Source organism: Cryptococcus depauperatus, chromosome 4 (genome assembly GCF_001720195.1).
Source record: "Cryptococcus depauperatus CBS 7841 chromosome 4, complete sequence".
In the NCBI taxonomy this organism is placed as follows: Eukaryota; Fungi; Basidiomycota; class Tremellomycetes; order Tremellales; family Cryptococcaceae; genus Cryptococcus; species Cryptococcus depauperatus.
Window position 1 is genome coordinate 274,955 of NC_089471.1, and position 11,665 is coordinate 286,619.

The window sequence follows — 11,665 nt, forward strand, 5'->3', positions numbered from 1 at the left end:
GGAGGAAGACCTAGCAAGACGAGATTCTTGACAGTTAAAGGGTCAGCCACTGGTGGCAGTGCTCTTGGCAGCAGCGATATTGAGCTTAACAACCGGCGGGAGTAGATAGAGAGGTAGAGAGGCATGTTGATGCCGATTGGTATCCCAAGAGCCAAAAGTAGCACAGGAGGGAGAAACTGAATGATCAAATATTTTAATCAAGACTGACTGACACCTTGTCAGACTTATACTTCACTCGAGTCAACGCACAGTTGGCCGACTATCTTCCGTTTCAGCCATGGGCACATATTCACTTTCCCCATTTCCTGTCCAGCTTGATGGGCTCAGTACCGCCATAGGATGATACAACTCGTTATTCTCTGCCACCACTGACAGTCGTCTCCTTGCTCAATATAAAAGTGCAAATGGTGAGCGCGACTGATGCTGTTGAGAACGTAGAGCTTCTGGAAGTATATAAGGGATGTGGTTCTATGCAAGTATATTTGAATGATGATGGTAATATTGAGAAATGGTAGCAAAGCAAAAGATAAATGTAATAGATGTAAATCCAAAGAATGTAATGCACAGTAATTGCAAATGTGCAAACTGGATTCGCATTTCTATCTTTTTTCGTTTTACATTTTACTTTTCAACTAATATTCGTCACAGTTCAATTTATGGTATATCCTATCGTTGCACTCAATCACATTCGCAAATGGCCGATACCGCTGAAGTGACTTGAGCTGGCATTCCATGCAACCATGGCAAAAAGATGAGATGTACAGAGACCATGGCCCAAGCCTGTCAAGGGTAGTATCCCACAGGCTATAGGAAGCTCACCTCTTCAAGCCTGGTAAAGGAAGTGTATGCTATTCTCAACAAAACAATGCCTGTATACATCTGTCTTGGCTGACCATATCGTCTCGCCAAGTATACAGCCCTCTGACGAGTTATAGGAACAAGCAAGCCTGAAAACCAATGAACCCATGTTTTCACTCGTCTTGATACCAATACATCAAGTCAAACAAGAGCGCCCAGTATGGCTTCCGATACTTGGCAGGCGACATTACATAATTAAGATATAATGACTATCGGTAATCAACAAGCAACTCGTACAGACAACCGACAACAATCTTTTCAAGTGAGACAAGGAATTTCAAAACTGCTGATGCCAATATCCGCTTCTGCTACCACTGTCGTTGGCCACAAGTACATGATTCGTTCGCCACTGGTTCCACTTCCAAATTTACAAGTCTCTCAACCTATTCGTCTTCGTCCATCTCTTCATAACTCTTCGCTGTATCTTCGTCTTTTGGCAATGTCACCACAGCTGGCTCGTTTCGTTGGAAGCTACCGAGTTGCAGTCCATCGCATTGCCTGCCGCGATCGAGTATCACTTGTTTCGCAGCTGATGGCGCAAATCCAAAATCACCTGAAGGAGCTGCTTTCATCTTCGCCCATGGGTTCTCTGCTCCCTCGAACACCTGCTGTTGGCATATCGGAGCGAATGCGTCCGATTTAAATGACGGATAGTTGGCTAGGGGACTCTCAACTATTTGGTTATCTTTGCTAGCAGTATATGGTTGTGGGATAGCACCATAGGGAAGAGTTTTCCTTGGTGCTGGCCGCTGGGCAAGAGGTTCATGGGCCATTGGAGCGGGTTGCTCAAAAGCTGCCAGAAGGGCTGGCTGGGCGTATATCTCGGGAAGAGACAGAGAGGTGGGTGTTGATGGCGGACAGGTATATGCCGCAAAAGCCGTATGCTTCCTCGACATCGACGACTGAGATTGTATGGCATAGTCATAGGCGTTGGGAATGGAAAGCGGGAGATTCTGAGCAAGATACTCCTACAACTGGTCAGGCCACAAGACACACTCCAAGAAAGGACCGACCTGCAACGCCTTCAACTCATACCCCTCCTGAGAGACATGCATGTTGCTAGACAGATTAGCAACAAGGTCGTCCATCGCAGCTGCCATCAATTGCTACACTTCAATGTTGAAACTGAAAACAAGTCTATCGTGCAAACGCCTACGCGAATGTGTACGGCTATTGTGTTTCCGCTCAACAAATCAAACGTTTATATAGACTTTACGGCAGATTCAATCTAAGTGTCAGTCGGCCAACTGTATACCCATACTGTTTGGTTTGTATTTCCCTGTGCCCCGGATACGCTCCAAGTCGGACCATTCGACGCAACCAAGATGCCTGATTATGGATGTATCCCTCTATCTAATTCCTGCCCCGGTTTAACCACCTAATCACCAACCTCTCCGCCCACCACCATCCACCCAAACCGGCTGTTTACAGAGACCCCAGCCGACATTGCAAACGGTCCGGTCCATTTTCCACCCTTCTCAACCCCAGCGCAACTCCGGCCACAACCCGGTCTCCATTTCTCAGCTTGTTTTTTAAATGATGAGCTCGAAAAAACTCGCCAAAAATCGCAATAACAAAACAAAATTACGGCAAGTAGCGCTCCAAAAATATACGGATAAGGCAGGGGGTTGTATGCGTGCCTGAAACGAGCTGCCGGACCGGTATAAAAGCGGAGCCCCGCGCCGGTTTGCCATAACCATTCAAACTGGCTCAGAATGGGACAAGTTTTGTTGTGGGTGGTCAAATATGCACATATACAATTGAGGATACTCCAGGGAGTAGTAGGAGGTGAAGGAGGAGGCGTTGTGCTTGCCATTGAGTGGTGCGGTCTGGCCCTTCAGACAGGGCAGGCGGAGTTGACATAGTTGCATTCGCTGCGATTGCTTCCCTTGTCAGACGACGGTGTGTGTGATGAGGATGCCCTAGACGGTAGCTCGAGAGATCAGAGGCTGGCAATCAACATGCCAGAAATGCTGAGTTCAAGAGGCAATCGGTCAATCTGGAGACAGGTATGGCCCGTCAAAACCCCGTCAAGGTGTGGTGCAGACCCTGGGCGACTAAGAGTATTAGCAAATGCTGCAGCGAGATAGACGGGTTGCAGGCGCAGCGATGACCCGCCACAGAGCTGCCAAACAACCTACAACCTTATCAGGTGTGAGAGGGTTATGCTTACCCAATGGCTTAGAAGGAAGGACGGGAAGCGCTTCAAGCTGGGCTTGCTTCACATAACGCTGACAAGTGTCTTGAAAAGGTGACTGTAAGGCTGAGCGACTTTTCCCCTCAAGACGACATATTGGTCTTGCACACTCATGAATATAGCCATGGTAGTTAATACCTCTTGTCGTGGCCACCCAATTTAACAATATCCAATTTGTAAAGTCGACAGTGGTGACTGTCAAAATGCAGAAACGACGAGAACACATCCAAATCATCCCTGGCTCTCTGCAAGGTATACCTGCGATGTACTCCTAGCTCCTTCTTTTACCTCTACTCTGCGGACAACTCCACATCCATCTCGCCTCACCTCGCCCAGCAAAAATACAGCATGTAGTGTGCGTGGCACTCACCTCGTGCCACACTCTCAACCATAGCGATGCAGTTGGACAGACGGTAACCATTGATCACCCTTTGTAAAAGTAGCGTCGTCTGTATGCATGTTTGTAAAATTGTTGAAAGGAGCAAGAAGCGGGGAAAAGGAAATGTTGAACGAATTGACGGGGTTCGGTCTAAAGACGGAACATGTATTTTCAAAATGTAATTCTTCTTTTCATTTTACCTTTCATCTTATTCTTTTTCTTAACTGTTTTTAATCATTTCTCGTCGCTTCCCAAATGGCATGTAGCGTGCCAGAATGCTCGCCTGTCTCTTGGTGAATCAAAGAAAAACTCTGACTGGAGCGAACATTATGCGACGCAACTTTACAGAGGTCAGCCAAGTCCATTTCTGATGGTAATGTTGAGCTGACAGACCCTAGACAATGTTTATATATTTGGTTTTCTTAGTAATAATGGGCATTCGTGCCCAGGCTGCTCCCTTGCAGCCCACCTTCTCATCCTGTCTGACGGCTGATTCTCATATTGCGGCCAGCAAGAATCTTCTCAACGTCACCCAAATTTTTGCAGAGCTTGTTCCGGGCAAGGAGGCCGCTAAACTGGGCTTGGTGGGCGATGGGCATGATGTTTTGCGGCTGGACCTCATTGGCGTTACTGGAGCTGAGCTTGCGGGATACGATAATGATACCAATAAGCTGGGTAGGTTCAGGCTTGAAATTTTGATGCGAGAAAAGGCATTCTTACCTGCTATTAGCTACTTTGTTTACGGATACCCATGCGGCGACGCTTCGAGTCCATGAATCTGCGACCTGGGTGTGCAACTCGTTGTTCCCCTCGAACCTTTCTCAGCCTTACTTTCCATACAACACAACATACTGTCCTCTCCCGGCAGGCGACTTTGCCATCAATATATCCATCCCGTTACACAAACCCTATGCCCTGACCACGTTACACACTCACATTCGCGTCGTCGATACCTCGTTGAACGCTGCTAGTCTGGCCTGTTATGATGTCCATGTTTCGCCCTACACCAAGTCTGGCTGGTATTACCAGCTCTTTCTCTGGTGGCCTGTCGCCCTCGTAATGAGCTTTTGGCTGGTCAGCTGGAGCGCTAGATTTATTACTGGTTGGATCGTTGGAAGCGGAGTTGCAGAATATGGGCAAAAGGAAGCAGCAGGCGCCAGGCTCGTTGGCGCCGGAGGTTCAAGCAAGCGTGAAACCGTCATGCGCAAGTGGGGTACCATGGTTATAAGTGGATTGAGCGGTGAGAGATTGAGCGTTAGCGGTGGTCTCTTGCGTTTTGGTAAGCTATCTGTCGTACTTGTTCCGACTGACAGGTCTATAGTCACGCCAGGGGTCAAGGATATCATATTTCATGTGCAATATGCTTCCATGTTGGGAATGATTGCGGTTAGGTGGCCTATTTTTACATACCCGATTCTGTCTCAAGGAGCGTGGGCCAATTTGGTTTGGAACACGACGCTTGTACAAGGCTCGAATCCAGATTCAAAGCGATCCGATATCTACCCCAGCAACTATACTCCTTCTGTACCATTTGCTTCGCAAATCTCTGATTCAAAATATCCCCTCTATTTGAACAAAGATGCGTTCAATCCTTTACTCGATCTGCACGGTGCTTCCCATGGCATGGAGTCGTTTGCCATGGCTGTCGGTCTTCGTCCGCAAGATCTCTTTGGAACGTGTTTGGCAATATTTATGTGTATGGCAGCAGCCATCATCGTTTTGAGCTTGCTGATTTGGGCTCTGCATGGAATGCTTGAGCAATTATATAATCCCCAATCTAGGCAAAGCAGTCCTGCGAGCAAACGGACGACTTTGGGCAATAGTCCAAGAGGAAGTTTGGGGGGAAAAGAAGCATTCGAACAACGACCATTATCGTCCAGTGATGGTCTGGGAAACCTCTCTCTACCCGCTCAGTCCACGCATACTCCTCACAAAACGTCATCCCCCTCGTCTTTTAGAAGAACCTGGCTCCGTTTCAGGCCAAGAGGTGAAGCTGGAGCATTCCACGTTGCCACGCTTTATGGTAATCTCATCAGACTTCTTTTGATGTTTCACCTACCCGTGACTATCTTCTCAGTATACCAACTGTATCTGAGTAGAGAAGCTAGCATTGTTTCACGTGCCTTTGCTGCCCTTGCATTCGTTTTCATTTCAGTCTTGATTCCTGCTTTCTTTCTGTGGCGCATAGCCAAGACACCGACTGGGAAACTCTACGATGCCACGCGAACGCTCCTCTCCCTCGGGCCAATGTACAATGTCTACGCAGAGAAAAGACAAATGTTTCGTGTTTTCCCTTTGGGCGCCAGTCTTGCTACTGGGATAGTGATTGGCGCTGGTCAGAAAAGTGGGCTTGCTCAGGCAATTGTCATTGTCGTTATTGAGTTGGCACTGTTGATTGTTCCAGGTTTTTGGTATCCATGGGCTGAAGGTGCAAGTATGGGTGCCCCGAATGTATTTCTGGGTAGTCTAAGATTAGTGTGTATGCTTCTGGCGATGTTGTTGAGCAAAGAGGTAAACTAAAATCTTATCAAAGCATGGATATTGCTAATCATAATATCTAGATTTCAATGACTGTAACAGCGCTTGATTGGATTACATATACGATTCTCATTCTACAAGCCATCATCTTTGTCTTCTTCCTTCTCCTACTTATCACTAAAATTATTGAAGGGATTATTCGACTTGTTGGCAATGCACATTTCGACGAGTCGACTCACCCTCTTGATGGTGGTATATTTGCTGCAATTATGGATCTCGACTGTCTCAACCCTGTACGAGGTGGAAAGGCTGCTGCGAGGAAGAGAAGAAAGCGTGGTTCAAGGCAGTTGCAAAAAAATGTCTATGAGGCGGGCTCTTTGACTACGCAAATGATGTTAGATAGACACTCGCAGGGTATTGCGCTTCAAATTTCTTCAGAACAAACATCACCTTTCCTCTATCCGATGGGTTATCAGTCGCCTCTTGGACCCCTTCCAGTGGACCGAAGAAGCTCAGAGTCAAAATCCGACGAGAGACCGAGTGACACAAACATCATGGATGCTTGGCGACCTTCACCTGGTCCTGGATATGCTCCTCCCGGAACATATGCTCATACGCTCACATCACCCACTTCTCCTATCGATCCCCGTGAAATGATGTTCGACAATAACCACGAAAGAGCAAGGAGTAACACAGGATTCTCCGTAGTGAGAGGTGGTAGATCAAACTATGAGAACCCGTACGACATTCAAATTGCTGGCTCATCACGTCGAGTCTATAACCGAGACTTGTCAACAAGTGCGCCCGTGCCTGTCATTCGCGTCTCTCCAATTGGACATCGACCAATGTCACCTCCTCATAGCCGGCCACAATCCTCTAGTGCAATCATTGAGCTGTCGACTCTACCTACGATGGATGCCAATGCTCATTCGTCTTCTCCTGGCATCCGCCCCAATAATCAAGGTACACGTCCACCAACTCTCGCCATTCCTAGGCGCCGGTCATTGAATGATTTGAAAAATGATACTGATCCATCGTCATCAAGCGAGTATCCCGATTCCGATAAGAAAAGGAGAAAGAGGCGCAATGTTGGCTGGTTCCGCCGAGATTTGGGACGTCCTGATAGTGAGAGTGAAGAGTCTGATAGTGAGTCTGGTCCATCAAGAAGAACAAAGGCGGGTGGACCGTTGGCTGGAATCAGAGAACCAAAACCTTTTGAAGATATCACAAGGCTGGATCAACCTGGGTGGAAGAGAGTTCTGGGTATCAAAAAGAAAGGATGGGACGATCTTGCAGAACAAGCTAAAGATGAAAATAAGGCAAGGAAAGCAGCGCTGGTAACAGAGTCTGGGTCATTGTTTGCTGGAGTAGCAGCACCAACACCATTTTCATCCAAAAAAGGCTTTGTTTTGAAACGCAGCGGAGAAGGATCACGACCCAGTCCTACGCCTTTGTCGCCTGTACTTTCTGAAAATCAGTCGATGACTGGCTTCAAGGTAAAACGTATGGGCCAACCTACTCCAACCCCTCACCATGTGGGTTCTCCAGAGAAGCCCAAGTCTCTCCATGCCAGTCCAGCAAGTGCTCCGTCACCAATTAGTCTACCACCAACAGTCGCAAGACTAAGCTCCGAGAGAAGCAGTGAAGAGAAGCAGAGCTTCAAAGTATTGCGGCCTACAAAGTCTCCCGTTACTTCTCCAACCAGTCATACTGGGTTTGTCGTCAATAGACCCTCACCATCAACACAACCATCTTCGCCTTCTGTTCCTTCAAACCGCTTACTATCCGAGCAAATGGGCTACCCGCCTTCCTCATTCGTGCCTATCGCCCAAAACACCAATAGATCTGATTCAAATGGTCCCGTAAGACCAGTAAAAGACCCTAGAAGGTCGAATGAAAGTCAGCGTTCAGCAAAGTAATTTGTGAGCGATTGCAAAAAAATTTCCTTCTTTAATTTCATAAGCAAACAGTATAATTTTACTGATCAAGTCCATACATCTCGACAAATAATCTTGAGCGTTGTTTTCCTGTTAGATAGCATAGTTACGCTGAAACCACATGTATCAATTTGTTCATTCGAGTAGTTACTGGCCAATAAACGGAATCTAATTTTCCTTTTGCTCTTGACAAGTTCCAGCAAGCCACTGGTGATTTCTCTCTCTAAATATTTCAAACTTGATTTATACTTTAATTTCTTTTATATTTCTCTTCAAACAACTCAACAAAAAATGTCTGAACGTCTGTCAGAAATTGCAGACCTCCCAAAGCAGTTTGTCAAGGAGGGTACCCAAGTACATTTTTTTTCTCTGCTACCTCTTAAACCCACTTTGGGCCATATTTTAACTACCAATGGGTAAAATCGTATGAGCAGAGCTGACCATGGGATAGTTTGTCAACAGGTGTACTAAGCCATCAGCAGAAGGTTAGTAATTTATTTTTGAAGAAGAGATTAGGGGGAATAAACGATGAAGACCTGGGAAGACGAACAAGGATGGAGGAGACGGTAGTTGCATGTAGTGCAGCAGGTGGTAACTAAGAGAAATTACCGAGACCAGGTCAACAAGATGTGTATCTCTTTGAGGAATACCATCCTGTTTCATCAAAACGCCGTTCTCTTCTCATTAACACTTTCTCGGTCTGACGCACTAGATACACCTATCCCTGCTAACGAGAACGACTATCGTAGAATACAAACAGCTTTGTCGAGCGATAGCGGTTGGATTCGCTGTCATGGGATTCATTGGATATATTGTGAAGCTCGTTCATATTCCCATGTTGGTCTTCTCTCTTCCGTCATTGTTGAGAGCGGAAACTGATATGTCGAGTTTAGTAACAACGTTCTAGTGTATGTTGTGATCCTTACTGATTTCAACCAAAGCTTTGTATGGATGAATGAGGTATACTGATGTTTTATCTGTAGGGGTGGCTCATGAAGCGTCGATAGAGCGTAAGGGCCGCACAATACTTGAGGTTGTAAATTATGAATAATCAATGTCAAACCTTTATCTACCATCTGCATGGTGCTTTTACTCGGTTAGTGTCTGTTGAGCTGACCACTTGACGTTTGCGTATTACCTATACGATATAAGAAATGTGTGTTTGCCCACAGTGTTTGGAGATACTGCTATTTTAATGTGATCTTATGAATTGCCTTAAGCTTACCAGTCTTTATAGACAATCATTTGTTACATTTTTTTGCCCTTGAATAGTTGCAGATACTTACCAAAAGGCAAAGCGAATAGAGTGCGCTTTTCTTTTCCTATCTGACCATTACGCTTTTAATATCATGTGTCTCTAAATCAGCCTGGAGGTATCGAATTGATTCACTTTTTCATGACGGAATGTTGAACAGCTATAGGAAAAGATGGTTGTGTTTTCAAGTATCTCGCCTCGTGATCTCATTTCGTTGGAAAGGTTTTATTACTCATCCGCATCTCTACTTGTTGAAAGATGGAATATAAAATTCATCACCACCTCATCTCTTGGGTGAAAATTAGAGGATTAGGCAAATGGGCAGTCGCATACTTTGCATCCTCTATTCCTTCGCCTCAGCAGCTTCAGACTTGTCCTCAGCTTTTTCCTCAGCTTTTTCCTCAGCTTTTTCCTCAGCTTTTTCCTCGGCCTTCTCAGAAGCGGCCGGGCCTGTGCTAGGCTCGTCAGCCTTGGCTTCCTCAGCCTCGGTGTCGACTTTAACAGCAAGCTCTTCATCTTTGGCCTCTTCATTGTGGGTTGAGGGAACGGTGTTGCTGTCCCTGTCAACGCATCAGCCCAGTACCATGCAAAGACAAAATTGGCTTACTCAGTAGTCTTCTTGTTGGAAGTCTCCTCCTCAGCCTTTGCAGATGTCTCCTTCACCATTCATTAGTTGATTAAAACTTGCTAATGCCAAAACCTACAGTAACAGGCTGGGCTTCAGAAGACTCGGCAGATTCCTCCTTGGTACCACCCAATTTAGCATTGCTCTCCTGAGCATCCTCAAAAGCTTGCTTGAAGAGATTGGCGTCTTTCACTCAGTGTCAACGCAAGTAAGAGCACAGGGAAAAAGCTCACTCTCAGAGTTGCCAAACCTGATTGCAAGAGTTTCGGGAGATGCCTCACCCTCGGCATAATCGGCAGCAACATTGTACACCCAGGATCGGTCAGAACCAACGTTGGGGGAAAGCTTCATGTCGGAAGAGACTGGGCCGTATCAGCTTTATCCGATTGTAAATGTTGGACATACTGATGTGGTTGGCACAAACTTTCAGGGTCTTATCCCGACGCATGACAAGACGAACTTTGCCAGTCTGGTTGTGTTTGAGTAGACGAACGTCGCCGGTGCCACGCTCTTTCCACTCGGTAGTGTCCTTGTGGAACCGGAAAAGCTTTGCACGCCTGTTGCGCCATACAATCAGTATCGACACCTCACCGACGAAGCCCTCCTACATTTTAAAAAGCGGCTCCTCATCTTCTTCGTGGGTCTTTGCTTCCACCTGCTCAGTGAGACGGATGACAGGTTCGAAATGAGGGTCATGCTCGACTTCCTACTTTTGTGATCAGTTGTTGGCTCATGCAACAATAGGAAACATACGCCAGTTTGAACTTGCTCAGTGGGTTCAGCCATTGTGTCTTTGACTAAAATCAGGTGTACAGGTCAGCAACAATGTCCCAAAACCGTTGTTGACGCCAAGTAACGCACATAATGCTTGAGATTTTGCTAGATACCGGAAAATAAAACGTACAAATTGAAGAGAGATGAAAAGTAAAAACAAAGAAAAAGTTAACTTTTGAATTGAAAAAGAGTAAAATGGGGAGAACAGTGCGTGTACTTCATGTCGCTACGCGCGCCTAAATCCTATAAGTTTGGAATCTTGGTCGCACGCCTATGTCATGTATACTTCTTGATCGCGTTATATTCAGAATTATTTAGCTATTTCAACTATTCATAATGTTTTTCAATTCATTACTTTGCATACTTTTCGCTATCCCAATCGTCCTTGCACACCGTATAGAAATACCAGCAGGTGGAAAAGAATGCTTCTATGAAAATTTGGAACCACAAGATAGGGTATGCTGTCTTTTTGCGCGATAGCATGAAATCGCTAAAACATCTCGTATAGATGACTGTGACGTTTGAAGTTGGAGGCGGTGGCCATTTGGATATTGACTTTTATGTTGGGCATTCGTCTTGACAATGTCTGAGCGTTCTGCTGATTCCTCCAAGGTATCTGACCCTCAAGGTTCCGTCATCAATTCTCAGTACAAGAGACCTCAAGGATCATTCTCCATCTCTGCTGATAAAGGCGGTAAATTCACGTACTGCTTCAGCAACGAGATGTCTACTTACGCTTCCAAAACGCTGAGGCAAGTTGTGATATTATGGCTTGGCTGGGTCATCATTCTAAACATTCGCTAGTTTCAACGTTCACGGCCAACTTTACATGGGCGACGACGAACGCATTGCGCCGGTTGAACAAGAAGTACGGGATCTCAGCGCTGGCCTGCAGCTCGTCAAAGATGAACAGGCTTATCTCGTTGTGCGAGAAAGAATTCATCGAGATAGTGCGTCAATCGTCTTGTCGCCAAGCTGACGTTGTATCAGCCTGTGAATCCACAAATTCTCGTGTCAAGTGGTGGGCCATTGTTCAGAGTCTGATTCTGTTAGGTGTCTGTGGATGGAATATCCATTACCTCAAGAGCTGGTTTGAGGTGAAGAGAGTTCTATGATATGTCGCATAGAGGCGGTATATGCATGTGTTTGTACGCTTGCAAGT

General features: G+C 46.0%; 6 protein-coding genes across 6 annotated transcripts; 3 read left to right on the forward strand and 3 right to left on the reverse strand.

Moving 5' to 3' along the window:
- Positions 1-42: 42 nt before the first annotated feature.
- L203_103375 (uncharacterized protein) lies at positions 43-336 on the reverse strand (the record flags this gene model as incomplete). The annotated part of the gene is made up of 2 exons (XM_066212777.1): positions 43-207; positions 250-336. The coding sequence occupies 2 exons, from the start codon at positions 334-336 to the stop codon at positions 43-45; spliced, it is 252 nt and encodes an 83-aa protein (XP_066068874.1).
- A 905-nt stretch (positions 337-1,241) lies between these two features.
- On the reverse strand, positions 1,242-1,958 carry L203_103376 (uncharacterized protein; the record flags this gene model as incomplete). Its single annotated transcript, XM_066212778.1, has 2 exons — positions 1,242-1,826; positions 1,872-1,958. 2 exons carry the CDS (start codon positions 1,956-1,958, stop codon positions 1,242-1,244), a joined length of 672 nt encoding a protein of 223 aa, XP_066068875.1.
- A 1,805-nt stretch (positions 1,959-3,763) lies between these two features.
- Positions 3,764-7,831, forward strand: L203_103377 (uncharacterized protein; the record flags this gene model as incomplete). The annotated part of the gene is made up of 5 exons (XM_066212779.1): positions 3,764-3,784; positions 3,833-4,109; positions 4,165-4,713; positions 4,756-5,945; positions 5,996-7,831. 5 exons carry the CDS (start codon positions 3,764-3,766, stop codon positions 7,829-7,831), a joined length of 3,873 nt encoding a protein of 1,290 aa, XP_066068876.1.
- A 309-nt stretch (positions 7,832-8,140) lies between these two features.
- L203_103378 (protein translocase SEC61 complex gamma subunit, archaeal and eukaryotic) lies at positions 8,141-8,845 on the forward strand (the record flags this gene model as incomplete). Its single annotated transcript, XM_066212780.1, has 5 exons — positions 8,141-8,203; positions 8,301-8,334; positions 8,599-8,686; positions 8,743-8,757; positions 8,833-8,845. The coding sequence occupies 5 exons, from the start codon at positions 8,141-8,143 to the stop codon at positions 8,843-8,845; spliced, it is 213 nt and encodes a 70-aa protein (XP_066068877.1).
- Positions 8,846-9,447: 602 nt separating this feature from the next.
- On the reverse strand, positions 9,448-10,725 carry L203_103379 (ran-specific GTPase-activating protein 1; the record flags this gene model as incomplete). Its single annotated transcript, XM_066212781.1, has 9 exons — positions 9,448-9,664; positions 9,712-9,761; positions 9,809-9,915; positions 9,963-10,091; positions 10,135-10,286; positions 10,338-10,435; positions 10,483-10,526; positions 10,591-10,608; positions 10,677-10,725. 9 exons carry the CDS (start codon positions 10,723-10,725, stop codon positions 9,448-9,450), a joined length of 864 nt encoding a protein of 287 aa, XP_066068878.1.
- Positions 10,726-10,839: 114 nt separating this feature from the next.
- On the forward strand, positions 10,840-11,482 carry L203_103380 (uncharacterized protein; the record flags this gene model as incomplete). The annotated part of the gene is made up of 4 exons (XM_066212782.1): positions 10,840-10,959; positions 11,012-11,065; positions 11,116-11,255; positions 11,308-11,482. The coding sequence occupies 4 exons, from the start codon at positions 10,840-10,842 to the stop codon at positions 11,480-11,482; spliced, it is 489 nt and encodes a 162-aa protein (XP_066068879.1).
- Positions 11,483-11,665: the final 183 nt, after the last annotated feature.